Raw genomic sequence first — 25777 nt, forward strand, 5'->3', positions numbered from 1 at the left:
GAGGGCATTCTACAGGACACTCTATGTTATACGATCCTTCAGTCTAGAGCCCCTGGAGCTGCTAATATTGCACGTACACGTTCTTTGCTTTCTCAGTCTATCTCTCTTCTGGTTATTTTGTCTCTTTCTCTTCCTCCTACCATTTGACACACGCACAGTTTTATTGAAAGTGACCATTTAATTCCAGTCTCACACATCCCTCTCTTTCTCTCTTTTGATAAAACACAGCTCTCAGCTTGTCTGTCCTTGGGCATATCTTTATATGTTTTACTCCTCTGTTCTGTAGCCATTCTTTTCCTTTGTATCTTCCAACTACTGCTCTTCAAGCTATTCTCTTTACTTCCTCACCTTACTGCTTCATAATTAATGAATTTTTTTGTGATAAATGTATTTTAGTTATTTATATATATATATATATATATATATATATATATATATACACACTCACCTAAAGGATTATTAGGAACACCTGTTTAAATTTTTTCATTAATGCAATTATCAAATCAACCAATCACATGGCAGTTGCTTCAATGCATTTAGGGGTGTGGTCCTGGTCAAGCCAATCTCCTGAACTCCAAACTGAATGTCAGAATAGGAAAGAAAGGTGATTTAAGCAATTTTGAGCGTGGCATGGTTGTTGGTGCCAGACGGGCCGGTCTGAGTATTTCACAATCTGCTCAGTTACTGGGATTTTCACGCACAACCATTTCTAGGTTTACAAAGTATGGTGTGAAAAGGGAAAAACATCCAGTATGCGGCAGTCCTGTGGGCGAAAATGCCTTGTTGATGCTAGAGGTCAGAGGAGAATGGGCCGACTGATTCAAGCTGATAGAAGAGCAACTTTGACTGAAATAACCACTCGTTACAACCGAGGTATGCAGCAAAGCATTTGTGAAGCCACAACACGCACAACTTTGAGGCGGATGGGCTACAACAGCAGAAGACCCCACCGGGTGCCACTCATCTCCACTACAAATAGGAAAATAAGGCTACAATTTGCAAGAGCTCACCAAACTTGGACAGTTGAAGACTGGAAAAATGTTGCCTGGTCTGATGAGTCTCGATTTCTGTTGAGACATTCAGATGTTAGAGTCAGAATTTGGCGTAAACAGAATGAGAACATGGATCCATCATGCCTTGTTACCACTGTGCAGGCTGGTGGTGGTGGTGTAATGGTGTGGGGGATGTTTTCTTGGCACACTTTAGGCCCCTTAGTGCCAACTGGGCATCATTTAAATGCCACGGCCTACCTGAGCATTGTTTCTGACCGTGTCCATCCCTTTATGACCACCATGTACCCATCCTCTGATGGCTACTTCCAGCAGGATAATGCACCATGTCACAAAGCTCGAATCATTTCAAATTGGTTTCTTGAACATGACAATGAGTTCACTGTACTAAAATGGCCCCCACAGTCGCCAGATCTCAACCCAATAGAGCATCTTTGGGATGTGGTGGAACGGGAGCTTCGTGCCCTGGATGTGCATCCCACAAATCTCATCAACTGCAAGATGCTATCCTATGAATATGGGCCAACATTTCTAAAGAATGCTTTCAGCACCTTGTTGAATCAATGCCACGTAGAATTAAGGCAGTTCTGAAGGCGAAAGGGGGTCAAACACAGTATTAGTATGGTGTTCCTAATAATCCTTTAGGTGAGTGTATATATATATATATATATATATTATATATAATATTATAATGCCGTTTTTCTTTTTTTTTTTAGAATTAAACAGGAATATTTTTTTTTTTGCTTCTGTAACTTTGAGACTTCTATGTAAATGATTTTGTGATTATAATTTTTCAGCCAATTTCCATGACCTTTCCAGTTTGTGATTAATGGTTAAGGATTCATAACAATCATTTTAATGGATCATTCTATTTGACGATTTAATGAAAATAACCATATCATAATAACAAGTTAAACATTACTATAGCTTGCAAGTTTTACTTAAACAAGAGTAATATTTAGCCAATCAAATATTTCACAGCAGAGAGAAGCTTAAAAATGTATATTTACTATTTTTTAATATTTCATTATTTTTTCATTCTTATATTTAAGTATTAAAAAATGTATTATTGCTCTGCAATTTCAATAAATGGTTGTTTGAGACTGGGGAGGACGTTTTGAGAGATACAGTTAAAGACTTTACAGTACAAACTCTTATTTCAAAAATCAAGTACAATTTGATGATAGGACCTATTTAAATGAACAGCCTCAAAAACCCATTTATGACTCCGTGTGAGATTCCTTATCATATGTTCTGTTGCAATTTCTTGCTCACTCTCCATCTCATGTGTAGCTCTCTCTCTTAAAGTCTTAGACCTGTGTGTCTAGCTCTGTCTCTCTCAATAGCTTCCATAAATCACTGCTCTGCATAGTCTCTGTGTTCAGATGCTCGACGTCTCGGAGGCCTATTTGCACCCTGGTGACTCCATTAGGCCTGGCAGATGGCGGAGACCTGGGCAGGATACAGAGCATGAGATTTCTGCGTAGCTGGCTCTTTCTAGCAGATAATGAAAGCCACATCATTTCCCAGTCCACATGGCCAGAATTTGGAGACCTGAACGGAGAGAGTTTTGGAAGGCCTGCAGGCAAAGCCACATCTACCAATTCAACCGTTTCATTTTCTCTTGTTGTATAACATGTTCACATGCCACTGTTATGCTAAAGAACTTGTCAACACAGCCCTTCAGTGATATTGGACACGCAGTGCTGAGACCACTGCAACAGAAGGTGTAAACGCAGTGTGAAAGCTGTATAAGCAACCCACAGAACGACAGTTTCATTCTGGGTCAGTGCAATCTAATTAGGTAACATGTTCAGCAACAGTTATTATAAATACTTCATGCTTTGAGAGATTTCATATTAATCTGCCTGCAGGCTGTGTCCTGTGATAACATCTTTTGGAGGCATGATGGTCCTGTGCAGAATAATCTGAACGAAACACACACACACACACACACACACACACATATATATAGTATATAATTAGTTTAATTTAAACATACAACATTAACAGGATCTGACATAAAAATGTGCTATTGATTTGCTATTGAAATCAAATGAGATTTCATATGTTTTCATAATTATTGAAAAAAATATCATGCATTCCCCCCTGGATGAAGGCAGTTTAAAGATTAATACTTTCTGGATTAAAAAGACAGACAACATTGATTTGATTATTTCTTGTTTAATTTAAAAGATTAAATAGATTAATATTGTAATATTTATTGCAAAAGCCATTATTTATAACCAGGGGTGCACACAACTCTATTGGTCTGTTTTTTAAGGGATTTTTTATTTTATATTAACATTAATGACACAGACAACAGCAGGAATATTAGGCTGCTGTCACTTTAAGACCGAATACACGGACCGAATATACTGAGCTGACACACATCCGTTTTCTTTTTCAACTGTTCACTTATGACATAACTGAGAGAATACTTGCCGAGATGGGTATTTTGAAATAGTTGTGTGTGTATGTGTCAGTTTAACACAAGTAAACGCGAAAGAGGAATCAATTCGGTGTTCCAGCGCTGTCTGAAATGAGCCTCTCTCTCTCTCTGTGTGCGGCTGTGCGCACAGATAATGCTGGGTACACACCTAAAGATAATCGGGCTGATTTTGGGCCGATTTTCCCCCTTCTGACAATCCTCCTAGGTATGTCCCGATTATCTAGCCTCGTGAGACCATCCTGATCTCGCGAGCTTTCAAGGTTTCACTCGCAGATCAGTCTGGATACTTTCCGTTAAAGAAAATTTGGGAGCAGTTCACCAAACGAACGTCCAATCAGCGTTGGCTTTGAGGCGGGTTGAGGTGTGACGCAACGAGAAGCGCGTCAGTTCAGTCTAAAGAACATGTCGGCTTCAGCGGATGAAACTAGCATCAGCGTGGCTATCAAGCAAGTTTTATCGGAATTACAGAGTATTTCTTCACTGAAAGAAGAGCAAAACACTGCTCTGGAGGCTTTTCTCAGAGGAAAAGATACGCTCTGTTAGTACGTCATATGCTTCGTTGATCTGATTGGTTGATTTGGCCCGTCTATCACCAACATAGGCCAATCAGCTAACCAGTATTTTCGCCCCTTACCAAAACTACTTCAACGGAAGGTTTCCAGATGGATATGCGGAGCAAATCCATCTGGCGGAGTCAGGTTACCGATTATCTTGATGGTTCTACAGATTATCTTATCAGATTCTCCCTTGATGTGAGGTGTGTTAAGAGTGTCCGAACCTGCTCGGAAGAACATCGGAGCCGCTCCGATCGCGAATCGTAAATATTCAACATGTTGAATATTTACGATCAGAAATCCTGATGTGTGGGGGGAACCCCGAGGACAAACGCGCGCAAGTTCTGGAGATTATCACGTGAAACGAAACAATATCCAATCAGAAAGCGAGATGATGGAAGACGGAAGCATAACAAACGCAGTCATGGCGCAGCACAGACTGAAATTAATGTGGACATTATTGTGAAGTCTCGCGAGATTTTGCAAGATTTTGTGTGTTCACAGTCTAGACTAGAGACTCTGGTTGAAAATCTGTTAGTGTGTGGTGGTGTGCTGTCTTTGTCACATCATGGCACACCACACACTATAGGAGCAAACCGGTTCAATCTAGGATTTTTTCTCCTCATGTTTGTGGTGTATCACATTTTGAAAATCTTATAAGATGTAAAAAATCCTTTGGTGTGTACCCAGCATAAGTAAACGTGTCCCTGACCCCAAAAATTTTTGGTGAATATAACAATAAACTACAGCAGATGTTTCTGGGGGAAAATTATATATATTATATTTGCCTCATGAAGACATACATTGGTATCTTGAGAAATCTCAATATCTTAAAATTTTTGCCAGATGACTTCTATAATGAGTAGCAGTAGTATGACTTGTCTGTTTCACACAGCTTGTGAAGAGAGCGCTGTAGCGTAACTGTAACAGCAGGCTCTCATTGTGCTTTCACACCGACTGTGTTTGTGCAGCGTAACAACTGCAACTCTATACAGAAAGTAAAGTAATTTCTGGGTAACCAGATTGTAAGTATTTCCTATAAGAACAGCCATGATATATAAAATAGGCTACTGATATTTAGTACTTGATCATGTTGAAAATCACCATGAAATCTAATTTACATGAAGAGAGGGGTCACATTTACCTCCAAATGGAGGTAATTAATCTACATGGAACAAAACCCAAACCTCAAAGTGTAGCTATAAACTAAAGTATTTATACTACACTCTAAAAAATGCTGGGTTGTTTCAACCCATATTTTGGTCAAAAAAGTAATAAGTGACATGTGAAGGCCAAGAATGGTAACCAATACTCAGCATTTGTCCTCTGCATTGAACCCGTCCAAGAACCCATCCCATCCAACATTAGGAGTAGTGAACACACACATACACACACACACACACACACACTGTAAACCGTGGACACACACTCGGAGCAGTGGGCAGCCCGAGGAGCAATTGGGGTAGGGTGCTTTGCTCAAGGGCACCTCAGCCATTTCCTGCCGGTTTTGAGAATCAAACCCCCAACCTTCGGGTCTCTCGAACCATTAGGGGCCGGTTGCACCAGCTGGATGTAAAAATGTTGGGTGTAAGCTCTACGCTGGGCTTAGCTACGTCCAACATTCCAATAAATATTTACACCTGTTGCACCAACTAAAACTACGACCAGGCGCAACTAAGCCCAGCGTAGACGATGCGCATCAACTCTGATACCACAGTTTACGACGCCATTCAAACTTTGCTATTAATAAAGAATTGCTCATGACATCATAACAAGTGAAACCACCTCGCCATCTGATTACAATCAACAAATGAGCAAACGTCCTCAGCATGTAAATGGTTATTTGTTTAAATAAATATCGATCTACATATAAGCCTACTGAAAATGTCAAATGTGCTCATTCTGAATGGATTTTTTTAAGGTATGTGCACACAACTTAATTCACTTCTAGATTTATTCACATCGGCCCATGGAAACATGAACAACACACTTGCCCAAAAAAAGCATGGGGAAGAGTTTACATTTTATTAAAAGTGAGGGGGACACGTCCCCCACATCTCATACGTATTCTACGCCCATGTTATGTGCTAGAAAATATTGTTTTTGTTAGTAACTTAATTTAAACAATTCGTTGGCTAAATATTGCTTGCTATGAAATATTATTTCCAAGCACGTCCCTCCGAGCAAGATTTCAGTTGCCAATAATCCCAGATAGGCATTTATGTTATTATTTTATATTTTCAACATAATTACATACAGAAATTTTGTGTTAGGTCATTTACCTGTGTCAGGAGTGTGCAGAAGAGACACATCCATGATTGATCTAACAATGTTATTTTATCCACGCGAATATCCATTAACATTACAGCTCATGTCTGCAGTAACAATTCAGGTTTTTTTGTAACAACGTGAAAGTCTTTACTGTCACTTTTAATAAATTGAATGTGTCCTATGTGCCCATCAATGTGTTTAAATTGCATCAAGCCTTTTTTCAACAACGGGTGAGTAATTCACACTAGCATTTAAGTTGCGTTATAAAAGCCTATTTTAACATGTCAATGTGATTATATCACTGGTCTCACACTCACCTTTCCATCCTGGCAGACAGCGACAAAATCCACTCACAGGATCACATCCATCAGCGTGGTTACAGTCACAACGCTCGTGACACTCCAGCCCGTATGTGCCATCCTGTTTAACCACACACACAAACCATCTTGCTAAGCTTAAATTGCCCTGTCATGACAAATATGTATAAATTAAATGACCAGTCTGGCTAGCCTCTGGCAGAGAGACAATGGAACCAGTCCCAGGAAGATACTCACGGGGCAGGACAGCTGGCAGCGCTCCCCTCTCCAGCCCGAAGAACAGGTACAGGAGCCACCGATTGGGTCACAAGCCGCACCATTGGCACACAAACAAGTCCGGTTACAGCTCAAACCCCAAGTCCCGCTGGAGCACAGGATTGAGCAGTCGACACCCTGCCAACCTATAGGTACAGACATTTGTTAATTTATTTGTCAACTCAACCATTGGTTCCTTCACTTGTTTATTTGTTAAAACAGACATTCTCTTTTTGAGTTCTATCCAAATAAACCTTCTCTGGTTTATAACAGAGTTCAATTAATAGAGTGGGAAGCAGGGGAAGTGAGGTCACATCTTGTCAGAAGCCAGAGGATTCTTGTCTCCCTCGGCTCACACCGCAAAGTAGCCAATGAGTGGAATATATGCATGGTTTGAGGTCAACATGAGAGCAGGGTGAGATAGGCAGAGAAGTTGTGTAGCACACTGGGGTTCTGCATTATGAATGGGATGAGGATTTTAAAGGTACTGTCTCTAATGAGCTTCCTCCTAAACTGAAGGGACCTGAGCGAATATTCTTTTTGTGCAAGCCTTTCCGGACAAGTCCATGTTTATGCAGCAACTGAGGGCCGTCCCGCAGGTACGGTTAGCTGCGGTCAGCCAAACGCTGAGTGCTCACAGGGCTCTTGTGGATTCACACCACATTTTTTATGCTTTTACAGCCTAAAAAGGCCATATGTGTATGTAAGTGCTAAGTTGTAATGCATCCTTTGAAAGTGACCTGAAGGGACTTTGGATCCTTTGATACTGAAACACCAGTTTTTTTCATAATGACAGAGATGGATATATGGAGAACGGATGGGTATATTATATACTATTTTTTGGGAGTGTCTGATGTGTGATGTCCAGAAAGTGTTTTGAGTATAATGGGCTTGCTAGGCATGCCGAATGTCAGTTTATAGACAGGGTTAATTCTCTAAACATTGGCGTCTGTTTCAGAGGGAATTGGAAAATGATTAATTAGTCCTAGAATAATCAATTGTAAAGATTACAACTTTTCCTTACTATTTGATTGCATATGGATTTATTTGAACAGGTCAATCTATAGTCTTGTTTTCAGGTTGGATGTAAACCCACAATCTTGCATGGTTTTCTCACTATTCATTTCTATAAGAGAAATTAGGGAATAAGAGTAAAGGAAGAAGGAGAGCACATTATGCCGTACCTTCTTTACAGATACAGGAGCCATCGATTGGTAAGCAGGACGCCTGGTTGTGGCAGTAACAGGTGGAAGTGCAGTTAGTACCATATAGTCCCGTTGGGCAGGTTTGGGAACAGTCATCTCCCTGAAAAACACACACAGCAGAGTTGTTGAAATACACACTAAATATACATTTATACAAATAAATAAAGTACATTATAATGTCCATATTACATTTTCAAATAATCACTATTGCTCATTCATGTCTTAACTTGTCCCAGATGTATGATGCCCCAAATTTTGCAGCACCCACCCAGAACACCCTACAAATGGATAAAAATGGGCAAAACCACCCAAAAGATTTCAACGACTACATACATAGCAATGCCCTGGCAACCACTAACACCCTAGCATCATAACAGTGAGTTTTGCTCAGGCAGGCATACATTTCGTTCAGAATAGTTATTAGAATTATTCTGTACTTATGTAACTTAACACTGTAACATGAGAAACGTGTTGTGAAGTGTGGCTCTAAATCCCATCTGAGGATTCCGTAAAACTTCCAATAGGAAATTTCCTGCAAAACATTCTCTACAACAAGGCAGCATATGAGTTAGATGCAGTTTCAAGCGAGTAGAAAGGTAGAGAGCACATTTGCACAACAGAAAAGCTGAAGTCCATGTGTAGCTTGTGTCCTTGTTGCTATCACACAGAGCTCAGTGCTAAAGGCCCGCTTTCCCCAGCTGCATTAATGAGCTGACAGCCCCTGGCCCTCGGCACCTCCATCCATCCCCCAGAAAACCATTGCTGATGACTGACAGACACTGTGTTCTTAAACCCTGTTCCCCAGCCAAACAACACCAGCACAATCTCTGCGCTTTACCAGGCTCAGCAGGGAAGTCGTCTGTATCCCAGCGTCGGTCATCACCGGTGTCTTCTTGCCTCATCCCTGGCTCTGACTGACAGCTGACAAAATGATTTAGACTCCCAATTAGTGGGGTAATGGCAGTGTGCCGTGCGCCTCTTGCCTCCGTCTCCCCGGTGCCGGGGATTGAGCAGCAAAGGACCCGCTCTCTCATTATCATCTGGAACTAGGTCTAAGAGGAAGGCAAGATAAGATATGCCACAGGACGTCATGGGCACCAAGAGGGACTGACTCTCACTCTCTATATATGTTTTGTTTCTCCCCTTTCTTTCAATCAGTCATCATTTATCTCGCTCGCTGACTTTGATACAATCATCTCCAATATTTTCTCTTACTCCCACTCTTTTGTTTCTTGTATGCTCTCTCTTTTTTCGTTCTCTCTCTCCCACATTCCCCCATTGTATTCCCCATTTCAAATGTTCTACCTCTCCATCTGCTTCGCTCGTCCATCCACTCCCCACATGAAAAGCTTACATCTGTGGATTAATTTTTCATCAATCTACGTGCAGTTATCTTTGTTCCGTTCAAAAGTGACAGCAAGCAGACTGCTAACAATGGCAGTTCTGTTCAGCGGAAAAAAGACTTAAAACTATCGGTGCAGGCAGCCGAATATGGGGCGAGAAAGTTAGTTTGTTCGACTTTTCAGAAGACCTGCAATTTACATGTTGAATGGGTTGGAGGTAAAAGAGTCTCTGGCTCACAAATGACCACAGGGATTTATTGAGACCCATGAATGCTCCAGATTACACTGACACAGGCCTGAGAGCACTTATTCAACTGGGTGACTAAACTCCTCTAAAAGCAGGCTAAAGCAGGACATACTGTATGCATATCTATTAGCATAGGTCAGTAGTACATTCAAAGAGCTAGAAATGTCTTCAAACTTTGATTGGTACAGTTTCATATATCAGTGGGGTCCAAAAGTCTGGGATTCAATTTATTATATGAAAAAATAATAATTTTTAGGATATAAATATACATATGTACACAGCCTTTTTGACGCACGCAGATATGCCACAGGACATCATGGGCACCAAGAGGGACTGACTCTCACTCTCGCTCTCTATATATAGGTTTTGTTTCTCCCCTCTCTTTCAATCAGTCATCATTTATCTCGCTCGCTCACTTTATTACAATCATCTCCAACTTATGCAGATACTTTTTGAACAATTCTCAAATCATGCTGGATAGCAACATGACAAAATATAATATAATATATATAATATAATGTTACGTTTTATGTTTGTTTTTGATCTGTTTCTCTGTTCGGTTCTTGTTTAAATTTCCTTGTTATTCTCTAGTCATTTAATTCAGTTGAATTAAATTCAGTTGGTTCAGTTCTCCTCCGTCCTCTCCCTGTTTGTTTCTGATTGTGTTAGTTCAGTTCAGGTGTGTCATTAATTATCTCATCAGCTCTGTTTGCCCTCATATATTTAAGCCCTCAGTTTCTGTCTGTTCTTTGTCTAGCTTTTGATTTGATTTGATTTGATTTGATTTGATTTATTTATTTATTTATTTAATTAATTGTATCAAGAATGCCTTACACATGAAACAAAAAAGGCATCAAATACAATCGAGGATAAAAACACAATAAAGTCCAGGACTTATTTCCATCGTGGTCCTCAAGCATTGTTTTACGTCAGTGAGTTTGTGGAATGTTTCTCTCTTTGTTAATACTTACTGTTTATTGTTTGGATTATTATATTAAAAGTCTCTTTGAATATATCTCCTTTGTTGTGCGCTTATACTGCAGCCACCACTCCCTGACTATAATACAATATAAAATAAATTAGACAAAAAGCTAAATAGCAAAAGTTTCACCAGAAGTCATTCATACAATATCAATTTTTTTAGCATCTATTATTTTAAGCATTAAAATTCCTACCAGTGCATCTATGCATTCAAGTGAAGTGTCATGAAAGCACACATGAACGTGGCATGTGTGCTTTCATCGTAGTACTACCAGCACATTTGTTCCCTCGTTTACCCACCTGCATTCTCTCCAGTACCAGCAGCACAAGCATATATGTTCCTTTCCCACCCCTATAAATATCACTCTCTCAGAACTCTATGAATGAGAGTTTTGATGGCCATTACCTCTCTTATTTTCAACCAGACTGCAGTCAAAATGTCAACCTTTGCTGTTCTAGGTCCAAATGGAATGGCTTGGAAATAGAGTATTGTTTCCCAATTCTATTGCATCTCGGTCAGACGCCTTGGCCAAAGCTCCTCGAGCAGTGTTTAATAGAACTGGCAGCAGGCCCCTCAAATCTAACACAAAGAGCAGGTGGTGAAAATGAAGATACACTCTGTGCCTCCGCCTGCTAGTTCAAATCGCTGTAGTAGCACTGCCACAGGACACAGCAACAGGCCAAGGCAGGAGTTGGCTAGAGCCTCTGGTACTGAGTTTTTCTTAATCATCCCCGCTGTTCCAGTCTTTACCTGCGGCACTGTCTTTATTTTATCTGCTTTGCAACATTTTCATTATTTCTGAATGCAGCAAGAGTGAAATCAGTTCAGTGGTGGGGACTATACTTGAAACTGTAGTGTTCTTTATAAAAACATATTTTCAAATAATGTAATTTTATAAGACAGTATGTAAAAAACGAATAGCACACTTGAATAAACTTAGACGTTTACAATAAAAAAATACTATGACACATTTTAGTAAATTTTAACATCTCTGTAAAATAAATTCAGATCACTCATATGATCATGTCTCTCGATCTGTTTTTTTCATGCTCTTTCCTGGCATCTTATTGCTTTCATTTTAGCAACACCTTTGTTCATCAGAGAGCACAGAGCGACCAACTGGATAACAAAACATTTAGTTATTTATGTCTTATAAAATCTTGTCTAGAAATCCCACTCTATTTTGGAGTCCATGTATCTAACGCTTCTTTCTGAGTTTGACAAGGTCTTTGTGTTAAGTGTAACCCTGCTGATTAATAAGACACGAGCATTGTGAAAGTAGCATTACTGAACTTAAAGACTCTCACACCTTGTTCCCAGCCTCCCAGCAGGAGGTCATGTGTTTATGTGTGTGTGTGAGAGAGAGAGAGACCACTATAGAGATCATTTTCAAAGCAATAAACTGTATTCGCTGACACTTCTGCTTTAAGTATGAAGGCACACAGACTTTTCAAAGAAAGATCAAGGAAAGTGCTGACTAGAAATGTTCTCTGAGAGGTGCTTCCAATTTTCACTTAAAATCCACAATCATAAACCTTTATTATGTAATTATGAATTTTGCCACCTTCATATGTCATATCTATGGCCCTATTTAGACTTGGTATATCGCAAATGGTGAGCCAAGACACATTGCTGTTTACACCTGTGTCTCAAATGTGTATCCCGTGACCACTTGTGATCTGATTTTGACGAGAGGGTCACTGATTTTTGGAATATAAACTTATACTTACTGCACATGTTACTGCATGGTGTTAAAAGCGCAATATAAAATAAAATAAAATAAAAAATACAAATGTTTAATTTTAACTTAACAAATTAGATGTTTTGTTCAGGATTCTCATTGGCGGGCTTTACTGAGATTAATTAATCATATATATACAAAAATATATTTGTTTTACAAAAAGAATCAGATGAGACAGGTATTTTCATTTGAAGCCATATGTAATCAACAATTAAAATCCTTTTATTTAGTGCAGTGGTTGATTGACAGGTTGGTAGGCGGTCTATAGCCATTGTCCAAGACATATTGGTGTTTACTCTACTAATGAGGGGTTTGAGTGATGTTAATGTCAGATGTATAGGAATGGAAATTGAAAAAAGACCATCCTTTAATTCAAAACATTAGCAGCTGTAATCGTCAATGCTCAGCAGTCAATCTCAGGTGACAATATTTCAGCATGGCAAGATTTACTAGTGTTTAATGACTGTAGACAATGATAAATGATAAACATGGACTCACTGTGTAGCCTGGGGCACAGATACAGGCCCCAGTGAGACCGTGGCAGTCTGCTCCATTAGCACACTGGCAGGGCACACTACATCCTTCTCCATAGTAACCTGGGGGACAGGTCTCATTGCAGTATAGACCCGTCCATCCTGCTGTACAAGAGCATTCACCTGTCAGGGGGTGGCAGCTGAAAAAGAGAAAGACAGATAGACATTTAGGTACAAATATGCCTAAAGATACGCTGTGTATACGGCATCTAAACAGAAACACTTTGGTTTCCAGAAAAAGGGAGCCAAATCTGAAAACTAAAACCATTGAGTTCATCCATCCTTGTGTCTGGGAGCTCCACTCAGATAAATGGGATGTCCTTTCTCTCCTTCATGTAGTAATGAGCCCCAGTGTCTCAGGGCTTAATCTACCCATACCAGGCATTAACATTGCATTAGCCAGGAACGAGGCTAAGAAATAATGAATGAAGCACAGGTCGCGATAAAGAGCAAGTGCTATGCTACTGTTGAAAGGTGTTCAAATTTTTACTTGCAAGTCAAATGAAGTCAAATGGACTCAAATGGAGCTCTTTACTCACCCATGGCTACAGAGGTTAACTCGAGAGGAGTTGGGTGGAAAAGTGATGAGTGTAGGACTAAAGGTTCTGTTTAACCGTAGGAGACTCAATAAAGATGTATTGTTTGTGTGAAATAACTTAGCTGAATTGTTATGTTAAGGGATAGTTCATGCAAAAATTAAAATTCCGTCATCATTTACTCACCCTCAAGTTGTTCCAAACCTATGAGTTTCTTTCTTCTGTTGAACACAAAATAAGATATTTTACACAGTGTTGGTAACCAGACAGTTGACGGTAGTCATTGACTTCCATAGTAGGAAAAAAATAGTATGTCAACTGTCTGGTTACCAACATTCTTTAAAATATCTCTTTTTGTGTTCAACAGAAGAAAGAAACTCATACAGATTGAGTAAATGAGGGGGAGTAAATTATATGAGAATTTTAATTTTTGGGTGAACTATCCCTTTAAGTGTTGTTAAAGGTGCTCTCAGTGATTTCAGGCCCAAAAATAAATGTTCACATTCATCTAATCTTTCCTAACGATCCGCTAGCTGCCCGCCCCATAAGCATGCCGTCCAAAGCCGCATTTGCCACACAAAAACAATTGGTTTCACCAACACTCAAAACCAAAATAAACCGACAGGGGGTGAGTGTTGTGAGGTTTTGCGCTCGTGCACGGCTGCACGCGAAGTCGGAGGCGGATCTGAAGAAGAAGCCAGCGTCTATCAACGACCGAATGTGAACATGTCTGAGTCAATCTCCAAAAGGAGGAGGAGGATTAGGGAATACCATCGTGGTTATTCAAAGATGCAGAATTTTTTGGATGTGAACTGTGTGTGAAAATATCCTTCATAAAAAAAAATGAGTGAAGTTTGACTAAACTTGGGTAGCTCTAGCTAACGTAGGCGACATTATGCTGAACAGGTTTGTTTGGCATCTCGCTTCAAAAACAAACAAAAGTGACGTCATCCACAATCGCTGATAGCACCTTTAAGTGAGTTTGCTGTTTAGCTGTGGAATTTAGTCAAATGAATGATATAGTATAGTGTTCCCTGAGCCATACTTGTGCATTGTATACATAGACCAACTTTTTTAAAATCACACAGAAGAAATGCAAAAATGCGCCACTGACAAATGATATGGAAACAAAACAAAAAAATTTCTTTGCAAGAAAATAAAGGGCATTGTAGGGATGCACCAATACTACGCTAATTAATTTACTGCATAATTCAAGCCAAAAATTATTTTCAAATTATAGCCGATATTTAAATTCTTTGCTATTTTGTCTAAAAAAAAGCACTAAAACCTACAATTTATTTAAAGGGGTCATATAATGGTACATGCACTTTTACAAGTTGATTGTACTGAAATGTGTGTTGGCAGTGCCTGTACACAAACATCATATAATGATAAAAATCCATCCAGTGGTTTTGTTTTAATCTCCTTATATGTTTTCCCCTGCCTCAAATCGAGCCGTTCGTTTTTGTGACGTCAATAAAACGGACGCCCCTCCCACGATTGTTGATTGACGGGAGCGTTTCAACACAGACCCGCCCTCGCACATGAGGTAGCTGTCAATCATAGTCTGCGCGGCGCGGACCGGACCGGCGCGGTCATTGTTGATATGCCGGAGCACTGTCTATGAGCAGAATGGCGTCTAAGCGATCGTGGTGTTCTGTTCTTGGGTGTAATAACGAACACAGTCATTTTAATGTTCCTGAATCCGAACCGCTGAAGACGCAGTGGCTGAGTTTTGTTTTCGAAGGGAATATTCCACACGAGCAACGTCAATGCTTTCATGTTTGCGCGAATCATTTCACACACCAGACTGCTTTATAAACGAGGGTCAGTATAAAGCTGGATTTGCTAAGAAGCTTTGCTAAAAAGGATCGGTACCAGAAATTCGTGTTCCTGCTGAACCTCCAGAAGAACGGAAGTGAGTGAAACGTTTTATTAAACTTTATATTAATATATTAATCTTTGCAAATCGCTAGCTGCACGCTTCACAATGAATGCGTCTAAGGTTTACACTCAGTCAGGGTACATTACGGCATGTTTTCTATGTATGACGTTCTCAATATAATTCATAATTCCACGTTTATACTGAACAACGCATTATGGTTATTGTGTTATTGTGTTACAAACGGTGTATGCACAGAACAGAGGGGCGGAGTGAGCGCAGCTCATGATCATTTAAAGGCATATGCACTGAAACGGCGTGCTGAAAACAGAGCTGTTTTTGACCAGGTAAAATAAGTGTTTTCTTACAATACTAATGAGAATTTTTAATTAAAGTATATTACAAACTTTTAATTTAGACCCTAAAGAATCATATTAGCTTGTACAAAAATGGCATTATATGACCCCTTTAAATACTAGAAATATTACATACATTTTTTACAATATTACATACACAACATCATAACATACAAAATGAAAATGGATATTTATTTTGAGATTTGCTGAAGATTACATTTAATAGTGTTATCAAAATATTCTATTTTAAAACATTAACTGTAAGTAAGCATTAGATTATGGTAAAGATAATCTAAATGTAAAAATAGGGCATGCGAAATTAAACATCCCATATTGGCTGTACCAATAATAAATTTTTTTTTTAAATCAGCTGATAACCATTATGGTACAAATATGCATTCCTAGTCCATTGTTTCTTGTCAGTTCAGCAGTTATCATTCAACTGCAGTCTGTTGACGTGAGGTGGCGTGTCTCACCTGAGTGTGTTAGTGGAGTTACAGGGGCAGTATTTGTCACAGATGAGACCGTATAGGCCTGGTGGACAGAACCTGTCCTGGCAGTGAGGCCCTTTGAATCCTGTATCACACAAACACGCTCCGTTGATGTGGTAACACTTGGCCCCATTCTGACAGTCACAGTGGAGGGCGCACTGGGGTCCGTAGGTGCCGACCGCACACTCTTCCTGGCACCTGGGAACATTTCCGACACTTTACAGAGGGAAGAAAAGCCCAATGTTTTGTCCACATTATTCGTTACTCAGAGCAGCTCTGGAAGAAAAAGGAGCCCGTCAGAATAACACAAGCAGAATTAGTAGACTACAAAGTTATTCTAATCTAAGGGTCAAGGGTCAATGCTCTGGGCATCTTCTTTGGTACCTCAGGTTCATCAGCCCCTTGGCTTCGCCCATGGGGCGACAGGAAACTAAAACTGCAGTCATTAATTACTGTGAATACAATTAGACCCGGGCTCATTCTCTCTGTTGAATAGCAAAGTGACTTAAGGAACAACGACTTCCACAAGATCTTCAATATACAATCCTGGCAGAACATCAATCTTGAGTGTCCAAAGAAGCCATTAGGAGACAGATAAATAGCTCAATTAAATTATAAAACGGACTAGGTATGTTTCATGTTGAAATTACACCAGCGTCGTTTGCATCAGAAGAGACAGGTGTGAGAAGGACTTGGGGGAAGGGAGGAGGGGTACTAACGCAATCTGAGATTATTCCTGCTGGGCTAATTCACCTGTCACAGACCAAATGAATGAGGGCAATTTTGTTAAATATTAGAGGATAAGAACTGTCTGTCCTAAAAGTGTTTTCATTCTGCAGACAATCACTTTAGTGCGCCAATAAACCCTAAGCTGCAGCAGAAGACAGTGAAATAAAGGCACTGAGCTATTTCAATTGGATCCTAATAAAACTCCATTACTGGTAATTAATGGGCAGAAACTTAACAGACCAGTGCGGATCTTGGAGTGGGATCAGTGGACATAGGGAATACAAACACAGAGCAGTAAAAAAAAACAATTAATCAATTATTCAGACCCAAATTGTGCATGCTAGGAAACAAACTGCTTTTGTGGTATAGTTTTTAATAACACAGAGGAATAATAACAGAAATAAGATCAGAACTGATTTTCACTAATTGGGTATCTGTTTTACCTGTGGCCACTGTATCCAGCCATACACTGGCACTGTCCTGTGATGTGGTCACACAGTCCTCTATTGCGGCATGAGCATTCCTTGCTGCAATTGATCCCATATTTGCCGAATGGGCATGGCTGGGCACACACAGACCCCTGTCGAGTAAGAGAGCAGAGAAAATTCACATTTGAGAATCAGATCAAGTCCATTCAGAATGACCACTGAAGATGGACTAATTTAAAGGAACGATTCACTTACAATAAAAAAATGACAATTCTGTCATCATTTACTCCCACTTCAAACCCATATGACTTTCTTTCTTTCAAAGAGAGAAATGCCTTAGTCATTATTATTTACTTATTATTCACAATCTTCCCCTTTTCAAACCAAGAAAAGTTCATCATAATGATATCTATGTTGGCATCCACACCAACACAAGATAATGTTCTGTTTATTATAGGCACACGGCAGTTTTGTCATTTGTGCCTTTAAATGCTCTTTAAAAGCTCTTTAAAGTCGGGTGGATTCTGACTGGCTGTCAATGTTTCTATTGTTCATCAGCCGAAAAAAAAAATTCTTAAAGTGATTCAAACAATATTATTCATATGTGTCATTAATGTTGTAGTTGTGTGACCTTTGATATTCTAATAGGATTAGAACAATTATTAAAACTTTATAGTAGTTTTTTTTTAGTTGTCATTTTGGAGCTCGAAAGGACATTCGCTTTTATTTTTTGAAACGAGTAGCCAATACATTCTTTAAACTTAAAATAACAACTTTCAAAATAAAATTTCTTGAGCCATTGAGATTTGGAATACACGAGGGAATACATGATTTTGAGTGAACACACATTATATAGAATCATCCATAAAGATAAACAATCATACATAAAATGTATGTAGACATGGATAGACATGTATAGAATTATAGAAAAACACAGTATGTGTGGCCCTATAAAAGAGGCCATATTCAATATATCTGTAGCCACTTATGTCAGTTAAAGCTGAAAGTTTTGCATGATCACTTACGACCTCCTATCTGATCCAGTCTATGCTGCTGTACCTTTAAGACCGTTAAAGGTACAGGCCGAGGTTCCTTACAACACTGAATAGGCGCTGATATGTATACAGTATGCTACTGTACTCACAGTTCTGAGGTTGATGTCTGAATGACCATTTTTTGCAGTTTAGTTTAATAAACGTTTTGAATGAACTGCTTTGTGAATATTATAGTGTCTACATACTGTAGCGCATTGAACTCTTTTCAGAAGAGAAAGAAAACTTGTGTTTTTGATGTGTCCTCTTTACGAATTTAAAATGATGGAAAAAGAGCAATAATGAGACTCAGCAAACTTCACACAATTTGCTTCTTAAATAATAACTTCAGCCGCTCTGCGAGACTCAGATTAGTGTCATTTCTTCCCCTTTTAGGATTGTGCAAGTATCTACATTCAGATTCTCCTCCACCCCTTCTTCATTTACCTTTTATACTCTTTCACCTTCCCTCCATTCACTTAACCCTGCCTTTCTCCTAATTACTCCCTCTTCTCCTTTCTTACTTTCCTTTAAGTGTGACTCACCTCTTCGGTCGTTTCAGTATCTTGCCCTTTTATTCTCCTTCACTCGCTGCCCCTCATTCCTTATCATCTGTCTCCTCATCTTTATTCCCCTCTGTTTCTTTTCTATCTTTTATTCTCTCTGTCACTTTCTCTTTGTCCCTCACTTCTCCACCCTTTTGGTCCCTCTGAGTGCAGCATCTTACCGTCCATCCAGCAGGGCAGGAGCATTCTCCAGTGATGTGATGGCAGGTTCCTCCGTTTTGACAGGGGCAGCGCTGCTCGCACTGTGGGCCGTGACTTCCAGAGGGACAGCGCTCTCCACAGCTGCCGAACCACAAGAGCGAAAACATGAAACTCAGGCAGCCATTGCAAAGGATTGCAACATAAAACACAAGAATGTTCAAAGACTTTAGAACAAATACTTAAGAAAGAAAGAAAAAAACACATTTCTTTTAAGTACCCTCACAAGTACTTCACAGCATTTCCACTATGCCATTGCTAACAATGAATATAGATAAAGAATAAGTACATCGAATGTAGATCAGTATGGGAGACTGGGGCTAGTTGTCACATGGGGTACCTAGAAGGTTTTGGGTTAAAAATCTCTTTCTTTGTTGGTTTCTAACACCTAGTTCAAATTGTATCCTCCAAACTGCAATATTTGTTCACATTTTTCCAATGAATTTTGGGTAAATAGGTGAATTGACCACAGTAGCACACATTCTAAGGGTTTTAAACATTTTATCAATTACAATTTCTGTTGCCCCAAAAGAATTGATATTTAAAGAATATAAAAAAATTATATGTATATTATGTATAAAATTATATATATATATATAAAAGAAAATATATATATATATACCATATTTTTTGTTATAATTTTAAACATTTTATCAATTACAATTTCTGTTGCCGCAAAAGAACTGATATTTAAAGAATATTAAATAAATAAAAATATGATACACTTTAGTTTGGGGTTGGTAAAATGTTAGGTTTTTGAAATAAGTCTCTTAATATGCTCAGGAAAGCAGAATTTATTTGATCCATAATATATTAAAAACAGTAATATTGTGCCATATAATTACAATGTAAAAAACAGTTTTTTGTTTGTTTTATTTGAATATATTTTAACATTTAATTTATTTCTGTGATGGCAAAGCTGAATTTTAATCAGCCATTACTCCAGTCTTCAGTGACACATGATCCTTCAGAAATCATTCTAATATCCTTATTTGGTGCGCAAGAAACATTTCTTATTATTATCAATGTTAAAAACAATTGTGCTACTTAATATTTTTATGAAAACTGAAAACATTGTTTTTAAGATTTTTTGATGAACAGAAAGTAGAAAAAACAGCATTTAATTTTTTTGGAACATTATAAATGTCTTTACTGTCACTTTTGATCAATTGTTGAATAAAAATATACATTTCTTAAATAAAAAACTAAAATCTTATTAACCCCAAACTTTTAAAAGTTAATGTATTTTGGAATCTTTCCATGAATTATATTTTTGTACGTTATCTTGTATATTTTTCCATATTTCATTAAATGTTTTGTACCATAACTAGGGGTGTAACGATACCCTCATGTCACGATTCGATACATATCACGATACTGAACTCACGATACGATATTATTGCGATACTCCAAGACATATGATAAAAAGTTAACAAAAAATGTATTGTTGATTAAAATGCAAAATTTTATATTACATTGTGGGTTTAAATGAATAGGCTTGTAACCCAAGGACAATGGAGACACCAGAATAAAAATATTCATGATTCTGAAGCTGAAAATACAGAATTATTTTAGATGAATATGCTTGCACTCTTTCACTGACTAGATGTATTTAAAATAATGTCGGCCACTTTTTACTGGTAACATCAGATATTTGGCATAATCAGGACCCACAAATATTCCCACATTGCATTATTATACATTATAATCAACATTATATATAGTAGTTTATTGTAGTACTTACACTAAAACTCTGAAAACTTTTTTCTCACACAGTAATTTTTTTGGGGGGGGGGGGGGGGGGGGCGACTATCCACGATATTGTCACTATCCACGATACGTATTGTTGCATTTTTGTATTGCGATATATTGTGGCACGATATATTGTTACACCCCTAACCATAACTATTTTACTGTTTATTTAGCTGAAAAACTGAATATTTAATGGCAGGTTCCCATTGTGACAACAGAACATGTCATAAAAGGTTAATGTGTGTTTCCTTGGCAGAGATGGAAGAAAAGGTTGAATAGCTATTTTGCAGTCAAGAGGTATGGGCCTATACAGAAATTGACTTTCAAAAATAAACCTACCCTTTTCACTAGAGTTACAACTGACCTTGTCTCCTCTATTTAAAGAATATATTTCAGGAAAGACATATCAACCTTCATATCTCTATATTGACAACCTGTTTTATCTCTGGTACTCACATGGGGCCCATGTAGCCTGGTGCACATATGCATTCCCCTGTCTCGTGGTGGCAGGTGGCACCGTTGAGGCATTGACATTGCAGCTGGCAGCCCTTGCCATAGTAGCCAGGCTCACATTGATCCTCACAGCGCCAGCCTTGGTAGCCGTCTGTGCAGACACAGGCTCCTGTGATGGGGTTACACAGTGCCCCATTCTTGCACTGACAGCGGTTGCTGCAGTGGGGCCCCCAGTGGCCACTTTCACAACCTGATACACAAAGAAGAAGAAAGGATGCTTTTTTACACCAGCCAACTAAATTGCCACCATACTCCAGTTAGAGTTACGGTGGAAACTCTCGCTGATCAGTGTGACTCAGTTGTATTAAATTCTGAGCAACAGGTTGTGAACCGGTGAACTGTAATCCTGGAATTGCCAATACACAAGATTTGTGAAGTCATAGAATTTTATTACAGAACATATGCTGAAGTATACAGGTTTGTACAGTGTTTTGTCAATACAAGTGAATCCCACTGTGAGTGGGGATTAGCTGAAGCATAGATTATTTACATCCCCTCATATATTCTCTTTAAATTATCAACAAGCTAATGTAAACGCTATCAATAAAATGGGTGAAATTGCAAAGAGCTAATCTTGCAAAAGCACCTAAAGTGACCCAGAGATGCTATAAAAGACCGACTCAGTCATTCTGGTGTTAGGCATTAGCTAGCATAAATAGGGCCAAAACCACCATAGACATAGATTTTGTACATTCTTGCATAAATGTTACTGCATGCATCTGGAGATATTTTATGTGATTCTGAGAGGTCTTGTGGTTTCCCTCACCTCAAAATCAGTGCTAACTGCTAACTTTCTTTCTGCATCATTTCTGATATACTGTACACTACTGTTCAAAGTTTTGAGGTCATTAAGATTGGCTTTTTAAGGATATTAATCATTTTAATCAGCAAGGACATATTAAAAGTGACAGTTAAGTCATTTACAATGTTTCAAAAGATTTCGATTTCAAATGCTATTCTTTTGAACTCTCTATTCATGCATCACAGTTTCCACAAAAGTATTAAGCAGCACAAGCACACTGTTTTCAACATTGATAATAAAAATAAATGTTTCTTGAGCCTCAAATCAATTATTAGAGTTAGAATGATTTCTGAAGGATCATGTGACACTGAAGACTGGAGGAATTAATGCTGAAAATACACCTGTTCATTCCATCACATACATAAATTACATTCTAAAAGAAATTAAAATAGAACAGGTATTTGAAATTACAATAACATTTCACATTATTCGTTTTTTCTATATTTTTAATCAAATATCTGCAGCCTTAGTGAGCATCAAAGACTTCTTTCAAAAACATAATTTCAAAAAACCCACTTATCCCAAACTTTTTGAATGGTAGAGTACATTTATGTCATTTAGATGATGGTTTCATTCAATTGTTTCAAGCATACAATCCGTTTAACCTCACAAACCAGTCCATATTTAACTACTAAGCTACCGGGCATTTATCTAAGCTCAGAAAGCTGTTTTGAAAGTGGATAAAGCCCTAATGAAGACTGTGTGTTGTTGGACACCAGCATCCGTTGTCTATGCTAGACAAACATGAGGTGGATGATCAGCACTTAGAGAAGACAGCTTGGCACAGAGGGGGGTCATGGAACATCCTGCCGCTGTGGCGAGTCTTTCCCAGGAGGTGCGACGTAGGGCGCATTAAGTAGCTCACAGAGGGCAGGAGGCACGCTATTGATTTGAGTAAATCTGCCATGGACGAGTTCTCCTGTCGACTGAGCTCTCACACCACACAAATGACCAGGGCACATTAAAGGCAGGAAACCTGCAGGAGGTCAGCGAAGATGGATGAGCCGCTCATCGTCTGCTCCGCTCGCAGTCAATCAGCACTCATCACGCTTCTCTCAGTTCTCCCACGCTGATGAGAGAAAAAGAGCAGAAAAACACAAGACATCCACTGTTTGCCTCTCTCACCGGCCCCCGGATCTCGTCAACTCCCCATCAGCCCCAAAGTGAGCGCTTCACTTTCAAAGAAGCCTCATACTGGGACGCAAACAGTTTCCCCTCCCATTCAACATGGCAAATTCACTTCGCGTTGGCTCAGAGTCCGCCTGGCCTCTTCATCAGCAGCCATTCTGAATCATTGCGGAGGAGGACAAATAAAGTGGAAATCTAGACAGAGCTTAATTTGCAGAAGTCCTTTTCTCTGGTGCTCAGAAGCAGCACAAAATGTTGCCATTGAAGACTCAAAGCCTCTTTTCCCCCCGCAGCGAGACGCCTCAGCACATTTCCTCCTAAAGCCCATTATCTCGGCCCGTCTCTTCTGCGTTTAGATTCAGACTTGCCGTAGACAGTCTCTCACTGCAGGCCTTCTGACAGCATTTAGCCATGATTAAAGAGTCAAAGATCATGTGGTGCCACGGGCAAGGCTGTAAAACACACAGTGTTATCCCTATTTCTCTGTGTTTAAAGTATCTGAAAGAAAGCTTCCATAAGTATGAGAAGAGATGAGTAAAGAGTGGATGAAGCCTCCTTTGGGGCAATGGATCTTGTGTGTTGGCAGAGATTCAATGTTATAAGTACACCAAACGGCCGACCTGTAACACAGCCCCTATTAAAAGTGCTCAGGATTGCACAAACAGGCTAATCAAAGGGTGTGTTTGGGGAGACAACCCATGCTCTTCTTTGCAACAAACTTGCACTTAAAGGCATCAGGACTGAGTTGTGAGCGTGCGTCTGTGTACTGTACTTTGCTAAGCAGGAAAATGTAATGGCCTGATCTGATCAGATGGTTGGGAAAGACCTCAGAGCAGGGTAGCGCCATGCACAATCCTGTGAGAATCCGTAATGTTGCCACTTGAAGTTCTCCCATAAGCGCGGCGAGCCTTATTACAAAACAAGTAAAATCCTTTCAGCTGCAGGCCTGATTCAAAAATTATTAAGGCTGACAAGAAAAATACTGTGTGTGTTTTGGTGCCACGTTCTGCCTAGAGCTGTGTGCATAGCTAAATAAACATGAACGTCACAAAAGGCTAATTAGGGAGACTTCCAAAGTCTAAACTGTTGTATTTTCTATGAAGACTAAATATCTCACTCCTGTGGAATCTGGAAGCCCTGCTTACGCTGTCTTTTTTTTATTAAGAATACATTTCTTGTCTGAGGATAGCCTTGATGGTAGCACACACACATTTTGTCACACACACACAATCACTCATCATCACTGTAACCTCATTACGTCCAATAAAAAAATCCTAATTATACTTATTTAGTTATTTACCTAAAGTGTGGATTCAGAGATAACTTAGAAAACATGAGATAATAACGTTTTCATAGAATTTTTTAATATGTTTTTGTTTTAAATAATAAAATATTGTTAAATGCCTAAAGGGAAGTTGGCATAGTTTAAAAGAACTTTGTGTCTTCTCGGATCCATTCGGTAAAAGCACATTTATTCTAAATTACCCAAGACCAGAAGCCACTAATATCAGACCCGACCTGTGTCTGAGGCAGATTTGGACCCGCTCTTTCTCGCTGCTTCTCTCTCTTCACAAGAGATGGTAACGTAGCGTCTGCAACTCACGGTTAAGACCCCATGTCTGCTGAGGTAGAGTGACGAATACAATTGTAGGGAGCTGGCAGAGGAGTTACCGCTAGCTCCGTGGCTCTCATGCCCAATCTGGAAGCCCACTCTGCGGTCTATTCCGGCTAGCCATGAGTAGAAGAGATAAGTAGAAAAGTTCAAGGATTGTCTCATGAGGTAGTGATGTGTTTGTGTTCAGCCAAAGATCTAGTCCTCTGGGCCCCTAAGCAAACGGCCCATGCCATTGGCAGCTCTTTGGCTGCTATGGTGGCGACAGAGATGGATCTGTGGCTGAACTTATTGGGCATAGGGGAGAGGGATAATAATTTTCTCTTTGATGGACCAGTCTCGTCCTCAGGGGACTTCGGAACTGGCGTTGAGACTGTGGTGGAAAATTTCAGAGAGGCAAGAAGGCAGTCCATGGCCTTCAGGAAATGTATTCCTTTCCGGTTTCCAAGCTCCTTTTGGCCCCTCTGACCCTACGCCAGGAACTAGTTCCCGGAGTGAAGGTCAGAAGGAGAGTGTGGCTGCCCCCGCCCCCCTCCAAGGAGTAGGGGGCAGAGGCGCTGTGCCAGTAGGAAGCCAAAACCTGATCTGACTCGAGTGAGGCTGGGTGATTTATCAGATTGGTTTTTTAAAAAAAGAGGCTATTTGCTCCTCTCTGAATGGGTTGGTTCAAGTATACTCTCTTTTTTTTTACTGTAAAGGTTGGAAGATGAGAGTTGAGATGGACTAAGTTGCAGAAAGCGGTCCACCCTCTCATCTAAAAACCTCACTGAATTCATCATATTGGGGATTAAAGCAGGACTATGCTTCCTTGTGAATGGGTTAGTGCCTATTCTCAGGCTAGTC

The 25777-nt window shown here is 39.4% G+C and overlaps 1 protein-coding gene across 3 annotated transcripts in view; it reads right to left on the reverse strand.

The window, feature by feature from the left end:
• The window catches only part of megf11 (multiple EGF-like-domains 11), a 153435-nt gene that overhangs the window by 22295 nt on the left and 105363 nt on the right, over positions 1-25777 (reverse strand). For all 3 annotated transcript variants that reach the window (XM_056254050.1, XM_056254060.1, XM_056254043.1), the window contains exons 7-14: positions 21336-21582; positions 19091-19211; positions 17348-17484; positions 16161-16373; positions 12876-13050; positions 8044-8164; positions 6842-7005; positions 6605-6707 (exon numbers count right to left, since the gene is read on the reverse strand). In XM_056254050.1, coding sequence (XP_056110025.1) covers positions 6605-6707; positions 6842-7005; positions 8044-8164; positions 12876-13050; positions 16161-16373; positions 17348-17484; positions 19091-19211; positions 21336-21582 — 1281 coding nt within the window. The remainder of the gene's footprint in view (positions 1-6604; positions 6708-6841; positions 7006-8043; positions 8165-12875; positions 13051-16160; positions 16374-17347; positions 17485-19090; positions 19212-21335; positions 21583-25777) is intronic.

This window comes from Rhinichthys klamathensis, unplaced genomic scaffold (genome assembly GCF_029890125.1).
Source record: "Rhinichthys klamathensis goyatoka isolate OS25496 unplaced genomic scaffold, OSU_Roscu_1.1 h1tg000005l_1, whole genome shotgun sequence".
In the NCBI taxonomy this organism is placed as follows: Eukaryota; Metazoa; Chordata; class Actinopteri; order Cypriniformes; family Leuciscidae; genus Rhinichthys; species Rhinichthys klamathensis.